The following is a 25129-nucleotide window of genomic DNA, read 5'->3' as shown; positions in this document are numbered from 1 at the left end:
AAACAGTGTTAAATAGTCAAAACATGTGCCGGCTTTTGCCAAGCTGTTTTCCCTGTATCTCTCTGTAATTGTTTTCTATGGCTCCATCGCTGGGGAGGGACAAAAATCGACCCATCTGCAAGGACGGCGGCACGCGGGGGGATTATCTCCTCCTTTCCAGCACCCCCGCGCTCGCTCGCTGCTTTGCCATGCATGGGTTATCCCAGCTGCAAAGCAGCGATAACGCCGCTTGCCCATGCAGGAAAGCACTGGCAGGGCTGGAAAGGAGCAGGGCCAGGTGGAAGGATGTCCCCAGAGGGGACCGCGGTGCCTGCCGTGATAGATGGTGCATTGATCGGGGGGTGATGTGCCCTGGAGAGGGGCACGGAGAAATTCGGGTGTTCACCGGTGGCAGAAGCGCTCTGACCGCCGCCGAAGCAGGCACTCGGAGAGCACGAGGTAAGTTTTAAAAAATTTATTTATAAATAAAACCATAAAATTACCAGTAGTTTACATCAGTCACCAGAAATAACATCCAAAAAAAAAAAAAAAAAGGAAAAACAAAAAAACCTGCAGAAAAATAATTATATGTACAGGCTGCGGCCGTGGGGGCAGGGCAGCCGCTACTCACACCGGGGAGCGACACATCTGCGATGCATACGGTCACACACAGCGTTGTGCAAAGGCAGCACGGCGACGCCTCCGGGCGATCACATCGTACAGCGCTGGCTGCTGAGGACGCGGGGATGGGGTGACGGGGACGGGGACGGGCAGGAACGGGGCTGGGCGGCCAGGCAGGGCTCTCCGCTCCCGCCTGCGCGTGTTTGGCACGGAAAAAGCTCGTGGGAGAGGGGCTCTGGCTCGGATGTGGGGTGTGCGGGGGGGACAGACCCGCTCGGGGCAAGGATATGGCTTGGGTGATGCAGAAAATCCCAGCTGGAGAGGGGCTGGGTGCGGAGCCGGTGCGTTAGGCACTGGGAGCCATCCCTCGTCCCCTGCTCTTTTGGCTCTCCAAAACTGGGCACAGGGTGGCCGTCCCGATGCGGTGGCCATCCATCCCAACGCGGTGGCCATCCCTGCCCTGCATCTCGAAAGCCAGATTTGGAGTCTGGGGTTTGCTCTTCTCCAGCAAGCCGTGGCTTGGGCTCAGCAGGGACGTGCCGGGGTGCTGGGGTGGTACAGAAGGCACAGACTGGTTTCTGTGTGTTGTGTGTGCCGGCTGGCTGGAGCAGGGCGAGGGGCTCTGAGCTGTGTTGTGGGAACGCCAGGGGGTCCCTGCGCTCCACAGCGGGGACTGGGGGGCTTCGGGTGAGGATATGGGGACAAGGGACGTGCGGGTGCACGGTGGTCGTGGGTGGGAGGTGATGCCGATGTGGGTGTTGGGTGTAAGGGGCTTGGTGCTGGGTGCTGGCTCAGCCTGGGGCAGGAGTGACTGCTGTGACGGGAGAATAGGGGGAAAAAATCTGCATTTTTGGTTGCTGCAACTCTAAAAAGATACAGAGAAGGTGGGAAGCATTTAACTCTGGATTTTCTTTAAAAATAGAAATCCCTGCTGATTTCTGGCTACTTCCACCTTCTGCTCCCTGAAGCTGGAAGGCGTTTTGCTTCCCGAGAGGCACCTCTGGAGACCGGGCACCTCTTGGCAGGTGCCTTGGGTGAGCTGACGGCCGTGAGTCCCTCCGGGAGCCGGTGCTTCCCCCTGTGCATGGGGCACACCGAGGGTCGCTCCCGTCCATGGGTGCAAATCAGTGTGTGCGTGTGTGCAGGGTCCTTCCCGAGGCACTGCAGGAGCTGGAGGACAGGAGGAGGGGGTCAGGGCTTCCAGCCTGAGCTGGGGCACTTGGGCTGGCTCCGTGGCTCCTGGTGTGCCCAACATCAGCTGATAAAAGATAAATAACCCAAGAGCAGCTCCGTGCTTTCCCCAGGCTGTGGCGGCGATGTGCTGGGGGCTCTTTCCTCTTGAAGCTGGTGATGTCCCCGTCCCCAGAGCCGTGCCACCACGCGGGTCCTGGGCATTTTGCATCATTCCGTTACCCGAGCGTTTGCTGCCCTGCCCGCCCCCATCACCAGCTTCTCGGTCCTACCGGGGGGCAGGGGGGAGGCGAGGGGGGCTGCTGGCACGTCACCATTGGCACGAGTGGCTTCTTCACCTCTGCAACACGACAGGCAGCGGCGGGCACGCCGCGGGGCGACGCGGGGAGGGAGGGGAGCTGGCCAGGCCGCCAGCTCCGCTAATAAATACATGGCTCATCTCAACTGTACAAGGAGGAGAAGGCAGACCCGGGTCAGATCTCGGTGGCGATGATGTCCTCGTAGGGGACGTCGGCGCCGGGTATGTCCAGCTCGATGGGCTCCTTGCCGTCTTCCCCGGCGGCGAGCTGCTGGAGCATCTTCTCCAGGTTCTGGTTCCTCTTGTACATGTGCAGGTAGCTCTGCTGCAGCTGCTTCTGGTAGTGAATCACCTTCTCCTTCTCCTCCTTCCACGTCTGCCGCTCGTGCTGGAAGCCGGAGGTCATCTGCTCGTTGTTGTCCCGCTCGGCCTTCAGCTCGGCCCTCAGCCTCTCCACCTCTCCCTGCAGGGCCTGCGCATCGTCCGCCATGGCCTGGCAGGGCCTGGCCCCGTCCCGGGCCTCGCTCAGCTGCTCCTTGAGGACGGCCAGCTCCGTCCGCAGGTCCACGATCTCCTGCTCCAGCAGGTTCACCTTCTCCCTCAGCAGCTCGGACTCGTTCTTCTTGCGCTGGAGCTCGTTCTCGCACACCTCCAGCTCCATGGCTTTGGTGCGCAGGGAGCCCTCCAGGTCCTGGGTCTTCATCTCCAGCCCGTCCATCTTGGCCCTCACCTCCTTCAGCTGGGCCTTCAGGCTGAGGATCTCGGAGGTCTTGGTGTTGAGCTCGGTCTGGGACTCCTTCAGCTGCTGCTTCAGCAGGGAGATCTCCCCCGACTTCTGGCACACCTGCGGGCAGGGAGGCAGCACCCGGGTTAGGGTGCTCGGGGAGCACCCACGGTGGGGCTGAACCCCACGGGATGGGGCACCCATGGGAGCAGGGCAGGGAAATCCCACTGAGCTCCCCCCTCTGCCCCATCAGGGCTGGGACCGATGATCCCAGGGGTGGCTTTTGGGTATCAGCATCAGCTACTCTTGGTGGGACCCTGGGGGTGGGACGGCGGCGGGGCTTACGGGGAGGGGATGGTGATCATATCCTATAACTTGTGGTGTCTTTGCAAGCTGTACGGTAAACCCTTGCCTGAAAGGGAGCCAAGGAGAACACCAAGCTCCTGGAAGCACAGCGGGCACGAGCTGCGCTCCTCCCTGCGCAGTCACAGGGAACATAGCTTGGTGTATTTAATTCAGTGGGTGATCTGACTTTTCAGCTGTTTAACGGTCTTTGCTCAGCGACACCCAATCAGTAAGAAAATTAAGCTTCGGCGTGGGGTGAGAGGTTTTACTGCTTTTCAATAAAGGACCACAGCAAGGCCAAGACTCCATGGGAAGGCAGCCCCTTACCGCTCCCTTGGGGCAGGCAGCCTGGAAGTCCCTGCGCTGGAGGTTGGAAGCACTGGGTTATTTTAATGACTGAGTTTATTATTTAATTATTTTAATATTATTTTAAAATATGATTTTTTAAATTATTTAAATAATTTAAATTTTAAATTATTTTAAATATTATTTTAATATTATTTAATGATTATTTAATGTGGAAGTTTTTTCCTCATACGATGTGAAGTGCTGAGGGGTTAAAGGTTCAGAGCCACAGCTTAGAGCCGCCAGGTGACAGACTGGGGCTCCCCTTGGCTTAAATATCTACCTCCTGGGTATGGAGGGTGCATGGGCTGGGTGCATGCCCCCCCTGCACTGCTCAGCCCCCCCGTGCTGCTAAAGGTGTGGGTATAAAATGGGGAAGAGCCGCTGGTTTGCTGCCGGTGCTGGCGCCATCTCCTCCCCCGTGCAGCCTTTGCTTTCGGCCCTGTCCCAGCGCTACCTACCTCCCATTGAGTCTCCTCCAGCGCTGGGGCGAAGCTGGTCTTCTCCTTCTCGTAGGACCTCAGCTTGGTCTCCAGCAGGTTTTGCTCTTTCATCAGGTTCTCCAGCTCCTCCCGGAGCTGCTTCTTCTCCTGCTGCAGCTGGAACACCTGGAGGTGGAGGACCTGCTGCGTCCGCTGGGTTTTCTGCGAGGTTTGCTTGAGCTTGCTGTTGCATTTCTGCTTGAGGCCCTCCAGCTCCTCCTTGCAGCGCCGCTGCTTCTCCTCGTAGGCCTGGCAGGAGCTGATTTCCTTCTCCTCGAAGCTCAGCTGCAGCTCCTGCAGCTCTCCCTCCCTCTCCAGCAGCTTCTGCTCCAGCTCCTGGATGGTGGACTCGTCCGTGGAGATGGGCGATCGGATGCAAGTGGTCTTCTCGGCGGCGTGGTGGTGGGGGGCTTTGCCGGGGTTGATGATCTTGTTGCCCCCGTCGGAGAAGGACATGGCCTTGAGGCTCATCATGTTGCTGTCCTGGATGACGGCGCACTGCATGATGTTGTGCGCCGAGCCCCCGAAGCGGCTGATGGGCCCCAGGGGGGCGACGAGGGGGTCGAGCTGGTAGCTGCTGCTGGTGCTGTGCGTCGGGAGGCTGGACATGGAGTTCCTGCCCGAGTCGGACAGCCCCCCCGAGCACGGCACCGGCTTCAGCTCCTGCTCCTTGCCTTTGTCCGGGGGGTGCAGCTGCTGGGGAAGGTGCCCCCCGTTCTCCGGGGAGGAGTGGAGGATGGCGCCGGAGCGGGGCAGCACCGGCTTGAAGGCGGTGGGTCGCGCAGCGGGCTTCTCCGCGCCCTGTGGGAAGAGCAGAGCCCGTCGGCACAAACCCACACCACGTAAGCATCTTTCCTTCATCCCTTCTGCCTCCCCCCAAAGCACAGAACCCCCCCAGCTGCAGCCTTGTGATAAAACCCATCAGCAACCAGCCCCACACACTTCCCCACCCCATAATTGCAGCCCCGATGGGGCAGGGACCCACACATCTGGGGCACCCTGTCCCCTACTGACCACGTCCAGCTGACCGGGGAAGGGCATCAGCTTCTGCGGCGTGGGCGTCCCGAAGTCCATGCCGCTGGTGCCGGCTTGGCCGCCCAGCTCCCCGCCGGCGAGCGAGGTGTAGTCCGGGCGGTGGGAGCCGTGCGCCTTCTGGCTGACCTTGATGTAAAAGAAGTCCTCATTCTTGCTGCTTTTGGAGCCGGATTTGTGGCTGGAGTCCTGCGAGAAGCCGAAGCGGAGCAGCCCGTCCGAGTACCTGTTGAGCTTCTTCAGGTGGGACGACTTGCGGAGCTTGTACTGGGAGGCTCGGCAGTGCTTGCTGTGGAAGCTGTGGCCGGAGATGAGGCTACTGACGCTGCCCATGCTGCTCCCGGGCGGGGGGCACGCGGCGGGGGGAGCGGGGCCCGGCGGGGCGGCGCGCTGGGGGGGCGTCCGGGCGGCGGGCAGAGCCGGCCGCTGCTGCAATCATAGCAAAGATCTCGCTGCGCCCCGGAGCTGAGGTCCTGCGGGGGTAAAGAGAGGGGTGAGCAAGGCTGGGGCGGGGGGAGGACGGGTGGGATTGTGCACCCCCAGGCCAATCCTGCACCCATGGGCCGAGCTGGATCGGTGCCGACGCGAGTGCACGTGTGTTTGGGTGCAAGCTGGCACAGGCAGCTGGAAGGGCTCGTGCAAAGGGCGTGCGTGCGCCTTGGGTGTGTGCAAAGGGAGAGGGATGCTCACCGTGGGGCTAAGGGAGGAGCAAGGCTTTCCCCAGCACATGGGGACAGCTCCAGAAGCCTCTCTGCCTCCCCGAGGCAGGCTGGCACACACCATGGCACGGCTGGGTGCCTCCTGCCCCATGCCTGGGTGCTGGAAGGGGGCTGCCAGGTGCAGGGGCACACCAGGAGCCTCATGGGGCTGCACGGCAAGCTCTGAAAATGAGGATTTAGAGAGATCTTCGGTGCCTGGTAGGCACCGATTTCAACACTCGCTTGTGCCCTGCAGGATGGATCTGGTCTCCCGACAGCCACGCTCAGCGCCGCTCCTGCAGCAGCCTCTGGCTCCCGGATTTCTCTCCAATTTCCAGTGCTCCTCTTAACCTGCCTGAAAAGGGATGCTGTGAGGCTTAATTACGCTTAATGCCGGTGCAGCACTTAAGACGACGAGAGGCGTTGTGTGTGTGCGCTGAGCGCTGCGATTACGGTTCGGAGGTATGCCGGGCTCTGCATTAATTCTCTTTGTTAGTGGGGGGAGAGAAAAAAATCCCAGCTCCTGGTGGCCTGTGCAGTGCTCGGCTCCCCGTGTCAGGAAGATAATGGAGATGCACCTTCCAGCTGGGTAATTAAAGGGTGAGGTGGGGAGAAGGGGGATGAGCTGCTGGTAGGCAGAAATTAGAGCACAATCAAAGTGAGCTAAATCCAGGTTGCATAGGAAGCCGGGAGAGAAAAGGGGAATTGTTTGGTGGCTGAGTCACTTGGGGAGCGCGAACAATCGGAAACCTCCCCGCTGCCTGCAGACTGCTCAGTGCTGCTGGGCTCTGCACCGGGGTGCTCAGCACCCACAGGATGGGGTCAATGGCATGGGTTGGGTGCTGCCTGCTTGTCCCATGCAGCCACATCCTGACAGCCCTAGGGAGCTGCTCCCGCGTTTCCCCCAGTTTCCTCCTGTCCTGACTTTCCATCGGGATCCTTTGCTGGTTCCTCTGCACCCTGAGCAGGACAACCGCAACCTGTGCTCTTCCCTCAGCTTTATTTGTTTTCTTTTCCTCCGTGCCCTGAGGACCCAGATTGATTAAGTGTCAACCAAAAGTCCCAGAAAGACAGAATATCCGCTTTAATCCCTAAATCCATTTTCGAGAGATTAAGAGAAGTAAGCAAGGAGCGGGGTCTGAGCTGCTGCCTGGCTGCTGCTATGTTAAAAGTGATCGATGACTTCGGATTCATTCATTTTTACAGGGTAAGAGGCATAATGCGCGCGGAGGGGGAGGAAGCGCTGCAGGGAACAGGATAATTGGCACAGAAGGCTGCTCCGCCGGCGTGTTCCCGACACCGCGCCTGTGTGTATCTGCCTGCCGAAGAAAAAAGGCAGTGTCACAGCACAAAAGCTGCCAGCTCTCGCTGTGGCATCTCGGAGACAGCGTTCAACATGTGTGAGCCAGCGAGGGGAAGGCAGCGGTCTATTCACGCACACCGATGGCAGAGGTGTCGGGGAGCTTTGGCGCCCTACGGCGCAGGTCCGCAGCTCCGGAGCACCTCGTGGGTGTCCCTCGGGCTGCTGCCGCCTTGATTTTTTTATTATTATTATTATTTATTTTTTTTTGAGTGCCTGCAGAAGATGGGAGAAACGCTGGGGAGGGAGAGCTGGGACTTTCCAGTCTCTTGGCAGGAGGCGTTTCAATCAATCCCAGCCCTCCTACGCATGCCTGGGAGGGCCGGGCACGTCTTTTTCTTCTCCTTCCCTCTTTCGATTTAAAAACGAGCACTTTGAAAGCCGTGGAGGAGTTGGCATTCAACCGTACAGCGTTAGCAGAGAGCAAAAGGTGCTGGAGGCAGCGGGGCTGGGAGCACAGCAGCGCGCCGGGCGAGCAGAGGGCACGGGCTGGTGCTCCCAGAGGGGGCTGGATTTGTCCCCTGCCTTGCTCAGCCTCCCTGTGTGCTTGTGGCTTCCCCTGCGTCACATCTAGTGACCGTGTGACGCTACAGGGAGCCAGATTGGTTTGCTGAGCTGACCGAAAACTACTCGTTATAGACGTACAAGCATGTATATATATGCATGTGTGTGTATGCATATGCATAGAGAGAGAGACATCACGGGGGGGGTTGCGTGCTTGGCAGCAGCCCCACGGTTCAGCTAGGTTAAGCATACTGCAAAGTGTAAAATGGGGGTGGACAAACAAAAATAGGAGTGATGCAAGCGCCCCAGCAGCGGTGGGTGCCCCGCGTTGTGTGCCCCTGGGTGCAAGCGTGCAGCTGTGGGCAGGGGGCCGGAGGCAGCACAGCACCACGCAGCCCCCCCGGGCACAGGCTGCTGACAAAAGCAGGTCCAGGCTGTCTGGGCAGGGGGAATCGGGGCTGGCCCCACTCTTGCTTTTTCAGCAAGAGGAGAAAAAAAACGAGCGGCATCCCACATTCCTTCCCAAATCCAATCATGCCTGCCCTGCAATCATGCGCAGGAGAACAACTCTCCCGTTGCTGCCCTTGTTGCAGGAATTTAATCTTATCTCCTCGCAGCACAGCTTCTTTGAAGCCTTTCCCTTTTCCTCGCGAAGTTTTCACAGGCAGTTCCTCTCTCTCTGCTCTCCCCAGCCAGGTCACCTTAGTGGGAGCCTTCGTTTCTTTCCGGGCTTTGCAGCCTAACTCCCTCCCTGCTGATCCTGTTCTTCTCCCCCTGCTATGGGAGAGCTTCCTTCTCCCCTGCACCCTCTCGCCTACTCCTTTTCCCTCTTGCATTATTATTCATCGTTTCTGTGCAGATGCACCCACACATTTGGGTGTTTGTTGGGAGATGCACAGATAACACAGAAGCAGCAGCAGCTGCCAAGAGCTGGATCCAGGAGCCGTCTCCTTCCTCTTTCCCTCGATCGCCGCCAGGTGATGTGCCCTTGTTTTGCTCAACGATTTGGGTCTTTGAGACGCTAAGAATGTGGCCCCAGGGGAAAAATGTGGGCATTTCCATGGTGAAAAGCCATGCACGTGCTACCTGGAGCATCTGACTAAATGATTTTATGAAGAGGCGGCTTAATCCAAAACTTGGAGAGCAGCAGTCCCACTGAGCCGGGCTTGGGATCTGGAATCAAAACCGGGATTTGCTGGATTAAACAGGACCGCACGTCCTCGATGCTGGCGAACACCAGGCTGGTGACAGAGGGGCCGCCCCGGGCTGTGCGAGCATCCCCTTGCCTCTGCTCCTCTGCTCGGGCTCTCCCGCTCAGCCCTCTCTCCCAGTGCCCTCCTCCAGCCTTGCTCAGTTCAGTCTCCAAAGAAATGGAAGCAATGAGGTTTGGAGAGCCCCATCGGCGGCACCGACCTTGCCCCCACCCCATAATCTTTGCCCTAATGGCGCTAATGGGAATGAATTCGAACGCCGCCCAGGCAGCCGCCGTCCTCGCGGTGCTCAATTGTGGCTCGGTGCCGGCGCAGGGCCCCATTACAAGGCTTTCATTCACTCCGAGTCATTGTCCCCCGCTCACTCACTGACATTCATTGGGATCGTTTTGATCGGAGGCAGCGGGTGAATTGAATCGGGGCGCACAAAGCGCGCGCCATGTGTTCTGCCCTGATTTGCCATTAGCGGAGGGGGACACTCCAGATGAAGAATAACCGGCCTCAATTACATGTTACATCCACTCTAATAGCCCGGGAGTCCATCACACTTAATGTTATTTCAATGAACACTGAGAGAATTCACACCCCCTGGCTGGGGCTTGTTAGAGGAGCCAGCAGAGGGTTTGGCAGAGGTTTGGGTGGGCTCGGTGCCAGTGCGGCAGTCGGAGGCTGCGCCGTGCCTGCCAGTGTCCCCTGGCAGCTGGGCTCTTACCGGGATCCCGCTCGGGCCCTGGAGGTGAAGGTTCAATTGCTCAATGGGGAGAAAAGCAACAAAAGGGAATCTGCACCCGTTTTGAAACCCAGCAGCAGCACCAAGCGTTGCCTCCTCGCACCCGGCTCCTGCAGGAGAACGGCTCGGGTGTCACTTATTCCCCACCACTTACTCCTGCCAGCCTTGCTGGGAAAGGCAAAATATCATTGCTGAACGCTTCATCTGCTTTGAGAAGAGCTCAAGGGAGCTTCACGCACCCGTGTCCCATCTGGGCAAGGCATCTGGCGAGGGAGAGCCCGGTCCCGAGCTGGGGCGAGCCGACAAGCGGCCTTCGTGGGTGAGCAGGGCAAAGCGGCGCTGTGAGGTTGTAGGCGCCTGGCTTAAGCTACGTTTGGGGAAGCCAGTGCTAGGATAAGAGGAATTTCTCAAATCGACAATGAATCATATTGGCAGAGCGAGCTTTAGAGGATATTGACTCAACGCCCGCCGTGCAGAGCTTCCTTTCACGCTGCGCGGGGAAACCGCCGCGTTTCCCTGAGCGGGAGCCCCGGCCAGGCAGGGAGGCTCCTGGCCCTGCCCGGGGACGATTGCACAACCTGCAGAAATTCGGGGCGAGTCAGCAAAGCCCCGCGACTTCAAGCGTCCGCATTCCTGCAGAGCCTCGTGCTTCCCTCGCAGCAAATGCGTACCGGACGGTTGGCCCGAGCACAAAGTAACAGCACAAGCAAAGACGCGGGCTGCAAAAAGCGGTGCGCTATTCTTGCTGCCTCCCTAGCCCGAGAGGGACTGAGAAGTGAGACAAACCAGGCATGGGGACATCGGGATATCGGGGCACGGGGACAGCAGGACATCAGGGTATCGGGACATCGGGACGTCCCCATGCTGCTCCAGGGTCCTGATCCTCTGCTGGCCCTGCTCTTGCCACCCGGGGCTGGTCTGTCGCTCTTCTCTGAGCTCCTTGTGCCGCCTATTTCTGCCGGTGACCTCAGGTCTGCCCCAGCGTCCCCATCCCTCAGCTCAGACCAGCGCCCGAATGTTTCTCACCCCGCTTTAGGTTAAACCCAGAGCCCTCCAGCTCAGGGCTGCGCTGCCTTTCTACACGAGCTTGTGGCAGGGAACCAGTTCCCAGCCTTCGCCTGCCTCCACGCGAAGGAAAACCACCTGTGGCCCCCGAGCTACCCGGAGCTCCTGGCGGCTCCATCCCGCTCCTGCCAGCAGCCTCGCGCAGATTTCGGCACCCGTCAGTGATTCAGCGGCGCCCACGCAAGTCAGATCAGTCATGCTCCCGGTACAAAGGGAACGCTTGTACGAGATGCGGTTAAATATTCCCGGGCTGGGGAGAAAGATCTTTTCAGCTTAACTTCAGAGCATCTGGCTTTTCCCATTAATGAGCAACTAATACTGCAATTAAAGCCCCGCTAATTGGAAACTCGGAAAAGCTCGGGGGGTTGTCTCCCGCAGGTTTGCTGCTCGCTGGGGGCACACCTGGGCACGGCCACCTCCTGCAGCCCGGGGATCAGCACCCTGCCCGCAGCAGGACCAGCTCCGCACCGAGGCTCCCGGCAGCACCCTTCTGCTAACGGGGCAACTTTTCAGGAAGGGTTTTTGCGTCCCCGGGAGCTCGCAGTCCCGGGAGGACCGTGCGGGCGATCGCGTCCCTCGCCGCCCGTCCCCGCCAGGCTGGCAGGTGGGAAGCGGCCGCTCCGTGCCTCGGGGGGGGGCCTCGCCTCCCCGCCACGGTGCTGCTTATTTTGGGAACCGTCTGGGGCTGGCAGCTGGTGCCGGGGTGGGTGACAGCTGAGCCCGGCTTTCACTTGGGATCCGCGAGGCCCCTTCTCGCGCATCTATTTCCGACCCTGTAAAACACAATCTGCCAGGGTGTGAAGATTTGGGGGGGGGGCGGGGGGGGGGGGCAGCCAAAAAGGATGGTTGTGAGGGGCTGGCGTGCCTGAGGCGGCTTCAGCGGCTCCGTGCATCGTGCAGGTGCCTCCGAGCGGGGCTGGGAGCTGCAGGCACCGTCCCCTAATGCCTGCAGGGTGCCCGAGCTCGTTGAGGGGCTGCAGCCCCCCGTGTCCTACACGTCTCCCACGCGCTTTCGTCGGGGTCTAGTCGATGCAAAGGGTCCAGCCCAAAATAGCAAGAACTTCACGTAACTCGAGATGTGCCCTAGATACTTCTCCTCCCAGCTTTCTGCTTCCATGGGCTTTGCACGTCCCTTCCTCTGTCCCCTGGTTATGGATAGGGCAGTAACGAGGGATGGGGAGCCTGTTCCCCCCAGGTGATGACAAGGTGGTGGTGCCACAGGTTTCTTCCACGAGCCAGTCCCTCCCCGGCTGCCAGAAAACACCCCGAGTGAGGCTCTCTCTGCCGCAGCCCCCCCGGAGCACACGGAGGAGAAGCATCCTCTCCGTGCACAGGGGAAAATTTAGAAGTGGAGCTGCGGGCTGCCATGGAGACGGGGCTCCGCTGGCAATCTTCTCGCCTCTTATTGCCTCCCCCCCTCTCCCAGGCGGCTGAGAAGCAGCCGGGAGCACGGCCCTCGTTGCTCCTGCCCTCGAGGTAGGACCTCGATCGAGATCTGCCACCGAGCTGAGATCCTCTCCGGGTCAGGTCCGTGCCTGGCTTCACCGCGCCTGAGCTCCAGAAGGGAGCCAGGCAACATTTCGGCGCTGTCCTTCCCTGTTTGAGGTACCAGTTGTGCCGTGATGTGCCTGAATGCCGGGTATTTTTGTACCCTGCGTGACGCTCAGCCAAGAGGGAGCTGAGAAAAGGCAACTTCTGCCTGTTGATGAAAAGCCCGGCTCGGTCCCTGCCGTGCAGAGCATCTGCTGTGCTGCCGCTGCCTTCTCATCCTCCCTCGCCTCCTTCTCTTGCTCTCCGGAGTGTTACAAGTCCTCAGCCCTGCTCCGCTCAGCCAGGCTTCAGCGCAGCAGCCACAGAAGGGGGAAAAAAACCAAAAAGGCAAATTCAGCTCTCGCTTCCTATTTCCCTCCTCCTCTTTTTTTTTCAGCCTTGGCCCATTGTGAACACCACCCCTTTAATGCCTGGCTGCCAAACGGAGCGAGTCTCTCCAAGGAGAAATGTGCTTCAAAGTTGCAAGGAATACTCAATTAACCTTTAAACGAGATCGCCCATAACTGGCTTATGGAGATGTCGTTTAACTGTTTAAAAAAATAAACACGGGCGCTGGCATTCCAGGGCAGTTTGTCTGTTGGTGCGGTTCTGGCTTTTGCTGCTGTTACCACCGGAGTCTCGCTAAAAGGCGATTAGAAACCGAAACGCTCCTTCCAGCTTCTGAGCTCCAACCTCTGACATCCTTTTCTTTGCTTGTGCAATATGGCCAGTGGCCACGTTCATCCCTTCTGCACGTAGGAAAAACTCGATAAACGCCTTAGAAAACAGCGGTGGGGGAGAGGAACTCCACTTGTCCAGGGCGAGAGGTTCAGCAGAGGAGGATAAATAATTACGGAGACCCTTTTGCGAGGAGGGGAGCAGGCGCACGCATTGCTACCCTCTGCTGGAAGGAGCCGGCCTGCTCGGAGGCCTGAGGAGGTGAACGAGATCCCCGTCCAGCCCAGGAGGAGAACTCGGCGTGTGAGGAAGAGGAAGAGGAAGGTCTGAAACATGGTGCTGCTGCTGCCCTGAGGCCCCCCCCCAGCTGCACAGCGGAGCAGGGATGGGGCTCGCTGACAGCTCTGGTGTAATCCCAGCCCTACCAGTGCCACGGGGTGCCCCCTGCCCTGGATTTTGCTCCCCAAAACCAGGCGGTGGCCACATGTGCGCACGTCCGGCACTCCCCAGCACCAGCCCGCCGAGCACCGTGCCCGAGGGGGGCTTCTCTTAACGTCAGCGCGCGCAAAAACCCACCGCCGGCAAACAAGCCATGCAGGAAAGCCTCGGTGACCCACGTGCCAAATCTTTGTGCATTCCCGGCTATTTTTAACTAATCCCTAATGGCAACCATCCACGCAGCTCCTGCCCACTCCTGCCGCACCGCTGCTCGCCGCGCCCCGCGCCGTGCGCCCCGCTGCAGCTGCTGCCAGCCCACCACGCACCCAGGGCAGCCCCGTGAGCACGCAACGGGAGGTAAATCAGGCAAGGAGAGGCTTGGCCACCTCCAGGAAAAATATTTAGAAGCACACACGGTGCTCAGGAGGTTGGGAAGCGGCGGTAGCAGCAGCTTGGAGCAGCGCTACTATCATTTCACACTTGGCCACGCAGCTCCTCGCACCGCGGGGTGTCTGGGGGTGACCGAGCGTCCCGCGGAGCGTGCCTGGGGCTGGGCTCCTGCTGCCGCAGGCGGGGACAGGTTTCTGAATGGTCTCGAGGAAGGTGGGAACGCGATCCAGCTCTCGGCTGGGTTCTGCTCCCGGTGGCGCTGAGAGCTGCCCACCTCGCCGCGTGCCGCGGGTGCCTCACCCGAGCGGGCGCTGAGCGTGACTGTACCTGCCCGCGGCAAAAGAAAGGCTTCCAAAGAGGGGAGAGCGACGATTTAGGGCTAACAATATCATCAGAGAGAGGCACGGGACGGGAGAGCAGCAGCGGCTGGCTGGGGCAGCATCCCTGCCTCTGCCCCGCACCTGCACGGGCTGGGCTCCCCCTTTTTGCTTCCTCGTGCGCCCGATGTGACCCCCACCGGGGTCTGTCCCCTGCACCCTCAGCACGGGACGCCTGCCCTGGAAGTCCCTGCACCCGCACGGCTTTGCTTGAAACCTCCTTTCCCTGCCTGAGTCTCGCATTCGTTTGCCTCCCACCGCTCCGCAGCGCTGCCTGCCAGGGAAGAGTGACTAAGGGGTGGGTGGCAAGGAACGACTCGGGACCAATTTAGCAGCCCGCGGTGCCAGGAGGAGGGGGTCACCGGGGAGCAGGAGGGGCACGGGCACAGCTGGGGGCATGGCAGGGGCTGCCAACCCCCCCCCGGACACGGTTTTTCTCCCGAGTGCACTTTTGCAGCTGCCATTAATTGCCCCTGCTCTGACGATTTCGCGCTTACAAGCCATTGTCCCACTGATTAGCGGCCCTGGTGATTAATTGCACGGGGGATACCACGAAATGGGTACTGGGGGGCTCCGCAGACCCTCGGAGGAGCCCAGCCCTCGATAGGTGCGAGCCGGGCAGGTCGGTGCTGCGGGGCCGGCGGGGGAGGCTGGGTCCAGGCGGGGAGCAGCCGGGCAGGCTCTCCGCTGGCAATTATTTCAAAGGGAGGTTAATCAGCGTCTGGAGCGATGCTATCGGGAGGGCTGATAGCGGAGACTCGCGAGGACTCTCTTTCCTGCTTGCGCTGCACTCGCCGCAGCCTTCGGAGAGGAAAACAAGCTCTCCGGGCTCTCCGGAGGAATGCGGCCAGGCGCGGGAGCTGCTCAGGGAGCTGGGCTGGGTGCTGCTCCCGTCGCTGTGAGCACCCCCAGGGGTGCACAGGCCTCGGCTCACTTGTGAGCACTGCAAAGAGGAACTCCTGGCACCGGGGTGCTCCGACAGCCTCAGGAGAGAAGGTGCCCGGGGCACGGCACAGCTGGAAGGGGCTGACACCAGCGCTGGGGGTGTTGGCAGAAGGGGACGACAGAAAATCAGCTGCAAACACCCAGGGGAAAAGGGGCTCGTAGCAGTGATGCAGCTGGGACTGGGGTGTGGGGGCACGGCCGTGCTCGGTGGGGCCGGGTGGGAGCTGCCGGGGGCTCCTCCACCAGCCTGGGCCAAGCTGCGCGTGTTGGACCCCGCTGGGAAGCTGCACCCGTGGCCAAAAACTCCTGAGCCATGACAAGAAGCGAGGTGCTCCCTGCAGGGCTCCTTCGGAGACGGCCAGGTGCAAACTCCCCAGCCAGCTGAGCGAAGAGGGGAGCCCTGCCGTGCCGTGCCATGCCGTGCCAAGCTGTGCTGGGACAGGAGACAGCCACTGCCGGGCTCTGTGGATCTGCCGGCAGCCGTGCGGAGCGGTGAGCAGTGACAGCCCGGAGCCGAGTCCTGCCACAGCCACAGCCCCGCTGGAGCACCGCTTTCAGAGGCTGAGGTTAATCCCCGGCTTTCCAGGATCCGAGGGCCGTGCGTCCTGCGGGCAGCCCTGACCTCCCCCCGTGTGTTTCCGTGGGTGCACGGCCGGGCATGCATCCTGCACACCCGCACCGAGGAAGGCGCTGACACGAGAACCAGCCCGGCCACGCATCTGTGCGCACAAGGAACGGCTGAAACACGGCCAGCGCAGCGGTACCCAGCTGCACGCTCACACGCAGCCGCGCCAAGCACCCCGACACACTCGGAGCTTGCACCCAGAGGTGCCCCCAGCCCCCAGCCTCGCCAACCCTCTCCCACCCACGCCGCCCACCCGCTCGCTGCCCGTCCTGCCCCACGCAGCCGGGCACCACCGGCGGATAATTCCTGACCCGGGCACGCAGTCCCTTTCCCGGGGACGGCTGGGTGCCAGCAGCACCCCGAAGGCACCCGCTCCTTCCCTTCCCTTCCCTTCCCTCCCCGGGGACTTCGGGCGCTGTGCGAGCAGCAGCAGCCCCAAGCCGGGCGCTGAAGGCGCGGAATTTCCCCGCCGCCTCCAGAAGAAGTTTCCCAGACTTGGCGGGGAGCGGAGGGGCAGAGCCGAGCCCTTGGGGGCCCCGCTCCCCACGGGGCCGCGCAGCCGGGGCCGCGCTCGCTTTGGGATGCTCCGGGGGGCACCTCCGGGCCGGGGGGGCTCCCGTCCTCACCCCCCCCGGGCCGTGGGCAGCCCTCCCCGCACCGGGTACCCGAGCCCCGAGCGGTGCCACCGGAGGCTCCAGGCTGTTCCCAGCGCCGTGCTGAGCGCCCCGGGACCGGCTGCGCCCCGGGTACCCCCTCCCGGTGCCCGGTACCCCCCTGAGGCGAGGCGCTGCGCTCCCTTCCGCGCCCCCGGCCGCCACGGAGCAGCCCGAGAGGCCACCCCCGGAGCTGTCCCCTTCGTCCCCTGTCCCCCCTTTCCCCCCTCCTAAGCCGCGGGGTTCGCCCACCTCGGGTGCCCGCTGGGTGCCGGGCGCGGCGCTGCGCTCCGCGGGGCTCCCGGTGCGCTCCCGGCCGCAGCATCCCCGGCGCGGCGGCGGCGGCGGCGGCGGCAGAGGAGGAGCCTGGAGCCGGGAGCCCCGCTCATCGGCCCGCCCCGGAGCAGCCCCCGGCCTTTGTGTCCCGGCCGTGCCCCCCCCCCAGCCCCGCCCGCAGCTCCCCCTTCCCTCCCCGGCTGCCGCAAGCAGCGCCCCGCAGCGCGGTGCCGGCCCGGGGACGGGGGGGGGGGTCTCGGAGGCAGCTCCCCAGCACCACCGGCTGTGGTTTGGAGAAGGGGATTTTCTGTGCTCCACACCGGGGGCGAGCCCCCGGGTCCGGCTCTGGCCATAGATGGGGCTGAGGGAGAGCGAGGGGTGCTGCGGGGGGACGCTTGGCACCATGGAAGTGGAGCCTCCAGTACCCCGAACTGGGGCAGCCGCTGGGCTGAGCCACAGCTCGTCCACACAGCGGAAATAATGCCGCGTTCCCCGAGCCTCCGACCGCGGGGAGCTGATCTGCAGGGCCGTGGCCAGAGATATCCGAAGGGCAGGTGGGGAAACTGAGGCACGGTGCCTGCGGAGCTGGGCCGGCTGCGGAGCCAGCCGAGCTGCCGGCAGCAGCAGGGCAGCCTCGCCGCGCTCAGGCTGATGCTCGGTGAAGTGGCTTTGGCTCTGCAAACAACCCCCCCACACCCCCCCCCCCCCCCAAGTGCACGGTTTTATCAGCTGGAAAGGCAAATAAACGCAGGGCGCAGGGGAGCTGAGCTTCCGCAGCCTGTGCATGGGCCCGGCAGGACTTTGCGCACAGCCGGACCTCCAGGTAGCAAAACCGCCCCAAATGCAGCGGGCTGAGGTCTGCGCAGGCTGCGGACTGCCTGTGGGACTGCAGCGTGAGGGGGCAGACGTGGTGGGGCGTGCTTCTGCCAGCCCCAGGAGGAAGCGGAGCGGGGACCCACATGCAGAGCTCCCATGTCCCGCTGCTCCCAGCTTGGCTGGAGGCGCAGCTACGTTCCCACATCCCTCCCCTGCCCGTACGTCTGCCCCTGGGGAGATCTGTTCGCCTCCTCCTTCCTCGCTCCGTCGTTAATCTCTTCCTACACGGGGGCAGGTTTCCTGCCCGTGCCGAGCAGGCCTGTTTGCCGCCGCCAGCTGACGCAGCGCTCAGGAATTCGCGGGGTGGCTGGCAGCACATCGGGACTTGTCCCCGCGTGCGGTGCCGCGCGGCCACATCCCCGCCAGGTATGTGGCCGGGGAGGCTGCTCCGGCTCCGGCACACACCTGCACCCTGTGAGGGGGCAGCCGGGGGGGTTCCCCAGCCCCACAACAGCTCCTGCACCTCCCAGCGCCAACATGGGGAAGGGGTCGGGGGATTCGGCAGCCGGCACATCGCTGCAGCCTTGGGAACGGGGGCCGAACTGGTCTCAAACTGGTTTGCGCAGCGCGGCACCCGTCTGCCCGCAGGTCCCCACGGGAGCGGGCTCGCATTGCTCCACGGCTGCCTTTGGCACGACTCGAGGAGAGCAGCACAGGCCGGGCGCCAGGGCTTGCTGTGCCCGGCTCACACGCCGAGCTGGCAGCAGGAGGCTGAGCGGCGCCGTGTGAACGCGCGGGGCTGCAAACCGGAGCGGCCGGGTCCGTGCCCTGCCCCACGCCGCCGCGCGAGCGGGGCGTCTGACAGCGAGCACAAAGAGCTGCGCCGGGGTGGAGCAGGGCAGAAGCGAGGTTTCGGCTCTGCTCCGACCGCAGCGCTTTGATTTACGGGGCTGGCGCTCGGCGGACGAGATCCACCCCCCGTCTTTTTTTAATATTGTTTCCTGGCAGCTCGGTTAGTTTCTCTGCTGATTTGAGCAACGCTCCCACAATCCTGCGGGCGCCTCGTTGCCTTGAAAGCAGTCAGCTGGAATTTGCTATTTTAGGACCTAAAAATTGAGGAGAGGAAGAAGAAGAAGGAGAAGGAGGAGGAGAAAGAAACGGAGAAAGAGAAAGAAAAGGAGAAGGAGATAGAGAAGGAGAAAGAGAAGGAGAAGGAGAAGGAGAAAGAGAAGAAGAAAAGTATTCCAGTGAGTGCAGAGGAATGGTTTAACAGGATTTCACTCAAGGGGAAAAGGCATAAAAAAAAAAATATGATTCATTTTCATTCAAATGGAGCTTCGTGTTTCTATAGTAAGTCATAACAAAACACGGCAGCAAAGCCAAGAAGTTATTTATACCAGATGGGCCAGCGGTTGTATCTGCAGCTTTTCAGGAACTGTCCCGACTTGGGCAGATTTTGCAGGGATGCAGCTCAGGAGCTCAACCACCCTCCTGTTGGGGGGGTCGGGGCGGTGAGTGCCCCAGCCCCGCCGTGTCCCCGTGCTGTCCCCTGCGGCGTGGCCGCCCCGCGGGCCCTGCAGCTCCTCCTCGGCTGAAACTCGTCCTCCCCGGCTCATGCATCCCGCGCAAGCCAGCACTCGCCCCGGCTGCCGTGTCCTCGCCCCCTCAAACGAGTCTGACTCGTGGTGTTACCTCGCTCCCCAGTCACCTGGAAGCTTTCCCAGGCCAGGGTAGCCCCAGAGAAGAACAGCAAAGGGCACTCGCCGAGCTGCGGCTCGTGGAAGAGCTCGGGGTGCACGCCCAGCCCCTGCCCGGCCGCGGGGTGCTGAGCCCTGGTGAAAGGCCTCCTGCGTAGGCATCCTGGCACAGCCCTAAGTGGATTTGCATGGGTAGATTGAATAAATTGAATGAGAGTACCATTTTCCTTACGTTTCAAGCGAAACTATAAGCAGAAATGACAGAAGTGGGATATTTTTCCCTTTTTTGCTAACAAATTATTTACAAACCCGCTGAAATTGGATCTAGCTTAAACTAAGTTCATACCCATTTAAGGGAATTACGGGAGAATCAGACCAGTGCTAAAAGCAAGGAGTGGGTGTATTTAATGGCTTCTCTCCCTGCAGGCCCAGGAAGCAACACTGGAAGTGAGGCAAGCCTGGGAAAAGGAAACGAAGCCGCGGGATGCTCCGGAGGGTTGGAGGGCTCCAATGGCACCGAGGGGAACGGGATGAGGATGCTGCCCAGAAAATACCTTTATTCACTGATCAGACAGCGCCTTAATTTTGTCAATTTTAAATAGCGATGCAGGCTCCAGCCGGGAAGCCGGACTGGGCAGTGCTGGAGGTGCAGGGAAGGGGCAGCCCCGGTGCCAGCAGCTGGGCAGGGGACCAGGCTCTGCCCCGGCGCTGGGGCAGGCTCTGCCCGCACACGCCCTGCTCTGCTTCCCCAAACTGCACGGCCGGGTGTTTCCCGTCCAAGGCAAGAAAAAGAGGCAGCAGGTAAAGCCGGCTGCCCTTCGGCTTTCAAGGGAGTGCTGCCGCGGGGAGAAATTCGCTCTGTTTTTGCAGGTGGTGGTGCTGGAAAGCTGCCCCTGACTGTCACCGGGGGGCTGCTGGAAGTCTGAGCCTTGCTAAAAGGAAGGAGACGAGGGACTCGGGGCTTCACGGGCATGCGCTTGTGATGGCCAAGCGCTTGGGAACATCCACCCTCATTTACTGCCCCAAATCAAGTCCTTAGCAAGACGTGAGCTGAAAATAGGGCCCTGCAGCCAGCACAGGGCCACCCTGCGGGGCAGCGTGCAGGGGAGCTCCGTGCGTGGCCAGGCCTGGGATTTGGAGCTGAAACTCGGCAGCAAAGAGTGAGTGCTTGGTGCTCGGTCAGTTCTGCTGGGCAGGCGGATTACAAATGGCAATTAACCTGTGGACCTGCTCAGCATAATTACGGAGGAACTGCAGGGACATGTGCATGCAGGAGAGGAGAGCAGCCTGCTTCGCCGTCCCGGGGTGAATAAATAAACACCACGGCAGCGAGGTGCAAGGTAGCAAGAGGAGCTTCTGTTTGCGGCCAGGGAGGATCTTGGCCGATGCTCGTGGTGGCTGCTTCTGTGTCATGGGGGCTGTGCTGCCAGCCTTTGCCAGGCTGCTGTGCAGGGGGAGATGAAAAAAGCCTTTTGCAGCCCGTGCTGTGGGCATTTCTTGTCTGGGTTGGGGTGAAGGGGGGATCCCACTGAGCCGACCCCTCCGGCCATACCCTTCCTGGCAGGGCTTAGTGACAAACCCAAGGGACGAGGCACTGGCGGGACACTTATCAGCACTGCTGTGCTCTCTGCTCTGCTTTTACCTACAATTTACCCTAATTTTAGGTAAAACACAGCCAGTCAAAGCTGGAATGAACAGAGAACTCTGTGTGGCTTTCCCAGCCTAGCAGCAACTTGGGGCGTTCGAGCCTGTGTAAGCCAGGCGCTGCTCTTGGCTCGGTTTTGGGGAGCCCCACGAAGCAGCCAGCACCCCCCACCCCGTCCCCAGCCAGGCATTCGGACCCCACCAGCCTGCTCTCACAGCGTTGTGCTTGAGGGTTTCAATCCCAGCCAGTTTAGCAGCAAATAAAAGACAAAAGGTCATGAGAAAAGCACATCGCACCCGAGCTAGCGAAGGCAGGCTGAAATTTCCTCTTCCACTTCTGGGATTCATCTGCTCCTTTCCCATTAAAATTAATGACAAGAGCACGTCCATTTCTCAGCTCCGTGGTAGCTCTTCAGCCTCTTCCTTTGCTCGATGCTAAAATAGAGACAAGCCCAGACTATGTCCCCAGAGCCTCAAAGCAAAGTTTGCTTTTGCAGCTAAACAAAGCAGCTTCCTCCCTGCCCAGCGGAGTTGCAAAACAGCGATAAGATTCCGAGCGGTTCTGGGTATTGATCTGCGGTGCTAATCTGGGTGTCTGTCAGCTGGACACCCCGGTCACGCCGCAAAGGCTTGCTTTTCCAGCCCAGATCATTGCATGCACCCAGGAATTCTCCTAAAGCATCATCCTGGCGTCATTTCACTGCAGGAGCTCCGATAGCAAACAAAGTTTCTAGTCCCCAGGGTCAGAGAGAAAAGCTGGAAAATGTGACTCCTTGGGGCATTTGAGACAAAAGGTAAATGCACACAGACCCTCAGGTACAGTATCTGTCAGAGTGCCCAGGATTTTATGTTTAGGATTTGTGGAAGGCTCTGACTGATGGCACCTGGGGGACACTGGTGGGGAATCCCAGGCTGCAGGCGTGCACTGGAGCCAGGTATTTTATTTGGGGTCAGAAACAGGAATCTGCTGCAAAACTGAAGCCCCCCCATGCCCCTGTGCTGCCCCGACCCTGCAGCTCAGGTGGGGTTTGCAGGGGTTGGAGAGGAGCAGAGGTTTTCCCACCGGCAGCCTCCCCCTCCTGCTCCTCCCCTCCTGGGCGCTGCGCGCTGGGTTGTGCAACGCTTATCTCCCGGCCCTGCACACGCCAGCAACCAGCCGGGCAGCAAAAATATTCTGCTGGAGAAAGCGGTGAGGGCAGTTTGTCTTACTCACTCCCAGGACTCACCCTGAAGATTGTGCAGGCTGCTTTTGTAACGCTTATCAAGGGAAAGAAAAAGAAGAAAAAGGACCCGGCTTTCTCTTGGGACTATTCACCGCGCCGCTCAGCACCGCTCGCTTCTGCTTCATTGGCCTACAAATCCAAATCCCCCTAAATAATTCAGCAGAGCTGCTGCGTTACAGGCCTAAATAATTCATCCTGGATCTTTGCGGAGGGAAGCGTGGTTACATCTCCCGTCAGAGCAGAGCTTTGGGGGCTCCCCCCAAAAAAACCTGGGGGCAGTGTTCCTCTGCTCAGCCCAAGATTCTCTGCTTGGTGCAGCCAAGACGCGACACTGAGGGCTTGGAGGGGAGAGGGTCCCGTGCCCCCACCTGCAGGGCTGGGGGCTCCTGGGTCTCTCTTTGCCTTTTTTTCCCTGGCCCCCAGCAGCTGGAGAAGCTCGGAGCGAAGCCTGACCTCAGGCAGGGCTGCCCAGGAGCGGGGCACGAAGGCGCACCTCGGCTGCTCCACGTTCCCTTGCTCCTTCCCGAAGGCCCCAAGAGCTGCCCATCTCCGGCAGGCCGAGGGAAAGGAAACGAGAAAGGAAATTATTTTGGTTCGGTTTGGTTTGTTTCCTGTGCTCTGTGGGGGGAGTGGTTGGAGATAAAGGGCGGCCGCGGTGGGGTCGGAGCCGTGGAGCAGCCGTGTGCGAAATCCCCGCGTTGGGTTCCCAGCGCCCGCCGGCTGGAGACGACTTCTCCCACGGGGGATCCTTGAGCAACTCACGGCAGCAGCCGGCTGCTCTCTGGCTGAGCAGACATATGTGCCTGCTTTTCCGAGGGGCTGGTTAAATTAAAAATTCCCAGGGCAAAGCCGCGATGATTAACCCAGACCGGCTCCAAAGGGCTTCTGTGGAGGTGGTGCCCGCACCGAGCTATCCCCCTGCACCTCGGTGCCGTAGCACACACCGTACGTGTATCATGCTGAAAGCATTTTGCTTAAATATTTATCAAATCCTTCCAGGCCAGGACTGGGATTCAGACTGGGCTGAAGGTGACAGCATTTAGCGGGGAGGAAGCGGTGGTGAAAGAGCTCGAGCAAGGAAAAACCTGATTATACCCTGGTCCTCTTATTTCCCCAAGCAGCAATATCCTGCTCTGCAGGCTGCAAAAATCACCTAACCCCCAGCTGCTCCCCTTGTATTTTCCATCCCTTTCTCCCCTGCATCCCTGTGATAGCCAGCTGCCACGCGGCCCCTGGCCCCCACCCGCCCCGTCCTCCCCCTGGCGCGGGGCTCCCTTATCTCTGCACCGAGTAATTTGATTTTCACGGCGGTGGGAGCATTGGCAATTACCACAATAAAAGAGGAGATTTGCAGCCGGGGCGAGGGGGGCTGACACCACCGGCACCCTCCTCGGTAGCTGGGGGGTTCCCCAGCCTCCTGGGCACCTGGGCTCTGCCGTGGGGAATATTCACCCCACAAAAAAGACAGGGAAGCAGTGCCCTTTCCCTTCCTCGTGCACTTTTGCTCCACACAAGAGCCAGGGTGGGACACGTGGCTCCTCTGGTGGTGCTGCCCAGCTCCTTCACCCCATACCCTGGCACGGTGCTTGCTTGGGCAGCCCTTTGGCAAAGGGGCTCGGACACAATCCCCATTTTGGGGTTTTCCCGGCACCACTTGTCCTGTGATGGGTACGAGAAGCCCCCGTACTGCTGCCAGGCTCGCTCGCTCCCTCCCAGCCGCTCGGGTTTATGGCGCCCATAAAACCAAACGCACTCTGCAGTTTAGCTTCGTATATTACAAACTATAATCCAAACCCCATAAAGGAGCGAGTCCTTTGCATAATGATCACATACGGCTCTCTGTTTGCTTTTATAGCGCGCCAGGGCTGTGGTTACAGCAGCTCTCCACCTCGCAGATATGCAATTAGAGCAGCGGGAGCAGCCGAGCAGGGCTCGGTCCCACAGAGATGTCGGACCCTCGGCAGGAGGGCGAGGGGACCAGGGGCACCCAGCAGCGAGAGGGGGTCTGCACGGGAAGGACCCAGACCTGGGAGCTGCGTTGGAATGGGGAAGGGGCTTTCCGTGCCCTCTGTGTCTGCCCTGCCACGAAATGGAGCTCCAAAGCACCTGGGCTGAGATTTGGGTCGGGACCGGAGGGTGCAGGGTTACTTTGCCACGTGCTGGAGGGAGTCGCTGCCAGGAAGTATTTTTAGAGAAGTTTTTATTTTAAATCGTGACTCAGACCTTGTCTCTGCTCCAGCACAGTCCCGGTTCAGGAGTGCTCAGACCTTAGCAGAGATGAGGCAATAGCAGCGATCGTTCGTTCAAGGGGAATGGGGATCTGCTTGTTTGGTGCCCAAATATTTCCCCTTGCCTGCTTCCACGGCTGGACCCCGCGTCCTGCCTTGTGCTGGGCTCCTGGGGGGCTTCACGGCACTTTCTGGGCCTCGGTTGACCCCAGCTCTCTGTGCAAGCTCCAATACAGGATGTTTGAACTGGGTTAAAAGGCCCCACGGGGATGGTTTGGGGGATTCAGCACGGCTGTGCGTGAGAAGCAGGGAGGAGCAGGAGGCAGTGCACAGGAAAATCAGTGTCAGCATGGTCTGAGAGCCCTTCTCTGCCATTCGCTTATTTATTTTGCCCTGGTGTGAATTACCAATTTGGCTACACTATCGCAAGCTAGAATCCCTTAAACCAACTTAAATCACTTATAAACGCAGGCAGTAATCCAGGGATTTATTGAGGCAAGCCCTGCATAAACACAAATATAAACTGGTTTCACTAAATCAGAACAAGACCCGAAGCAGCTATTCTTCTCTCTCTTTCCTCCAGAGTAGTTTAAACCAGTTTTACGTTGATTTAAGCTAAGCCTGGCTGGGGAGGCAGGCTTTGCACATCCGCTGAAGATAACTTTGCCCAAATATCGGTCTTGAGGCCCAACAGGTTGTAAGGAAGGGCCGTTTTCCCCCCACGAGCCCACCCCAGGGGTCAGAGCAGCATTGGCCTCTGTGTGCGAGCTGCTTTTTGGGAGGGACGCCCACAAAAGCAGAGCCATGGGCGTGGGGGTACCCCAGGGGAAACATGAAAGGGTTAATTGGGAGCAGGGGGCAATTAGTGAATTCCTGGCACTTGGGGAGCACCTGAGGGTGGTGCAAGCAGGTGGGGGAAGCCCATAAAAGGGCTCCCTAGAAACACCAAGGGTTTTGCTGCAGGTGGATGAGCAGGAACCCAAGGGGCTGTGGCAGTCTGCAGACCAGGTAGGTGCATGCGTGC

At 60.4% G+C, this 25129-nt stretch overlaps 1 protein-coding gene and 1 long non-coding RNA gene across 7 annotated transcripts in view; one reads left to right on the top strand and one right to left on the bottom strand.

The window, feature by feature from the left end:
- Positions 1-437: 437 nt before the first annotated feature.
- Positions 438-16619, bottom strand: LZTS1 (leucine zipper tumor suppressor 1). The gene is made up of 4 exons (XM_080568732.1): positions 16474-16619; positions 5000-5490; positions 3965-4786; positions 438-2933 (listed from the first exon to the last, which is right to left on the bottom strand). The coding sequence occupies exons 2-4, from the start codon at positions 5348-5350 to the stop codon at positions 2265-2267; spliced, it is 1842 nt and encodes a 613-aa protein (XP_080424858.1). The 5' UTR covers positions 5351-5490; positions 16474-16619; the 3' UTR covers positions 438-2264.
- A 124-nt stretch (positions 16620-16743) lies between these two features.
- The window catches only part of LOC308183113, a 120052-nt gene continuing 111666 nt past the window's right edge, over positions 16744-25129 (top strand). For 3 of the 6 annotated variants that reach the window (XR_013942290.1, XR_013942291.1, XR_013942292.1), the window contains exon 1: positions 16744-25113. This is a non-coding gene — a long non-coding RNA (uncharacterized lncRNA). The remainder of the gene's footprint in view (positions 25114-25129) is intronic. The other 3 variants (XR_013942287.1, XR_013942288.1, XR_013942289.1) reach the window with 3 other exon arrangements.

The sequence above is a fragment of the Anser brachyrhynchus genome (assembly GCF_964034855.1).
Source record: "Anser brachyrhynchus genome assembly, chromosome: 26".
Classification (NCBI taxonomy): domain Eukaryota; kingdom Metazoa; phylum Chordata; class Aves; order Anseriformes; family Anatidae; genus Anser; species Anser brachyrhynchus.
The sequence above is the reverse complement of the archived record's forward strand: the minus strand, read 5'-3'. Positions and strand labels throughout refer to the sequence as shown.

Bases quoted from the DNA above. Each gene is read 5' to 3' on its own strand.
- LZTS1 (XM_080568732.1), bottom strand. From the start codon at position 5,350: ATGGGCAGCGTCAGTAGCCTCATCTCCGGCCACAGCTTCCACAGCAAG. The intron at 4,787-4,999 runs GTCAGTAGGGGA...CTCTTCCCACAG, and splicing joins TCCCCGGTCAGCTGGACGTG to GGCGCGGAGAAGCCCGCTGC. The intron at 2,934-3,964 runs GTAGGTAGCGCT...CCCTGCCCGCAG, and splicing joins TGGAGGAGACTCAATGGGAG to GTGTGCCAGAAGTCGGGGGA.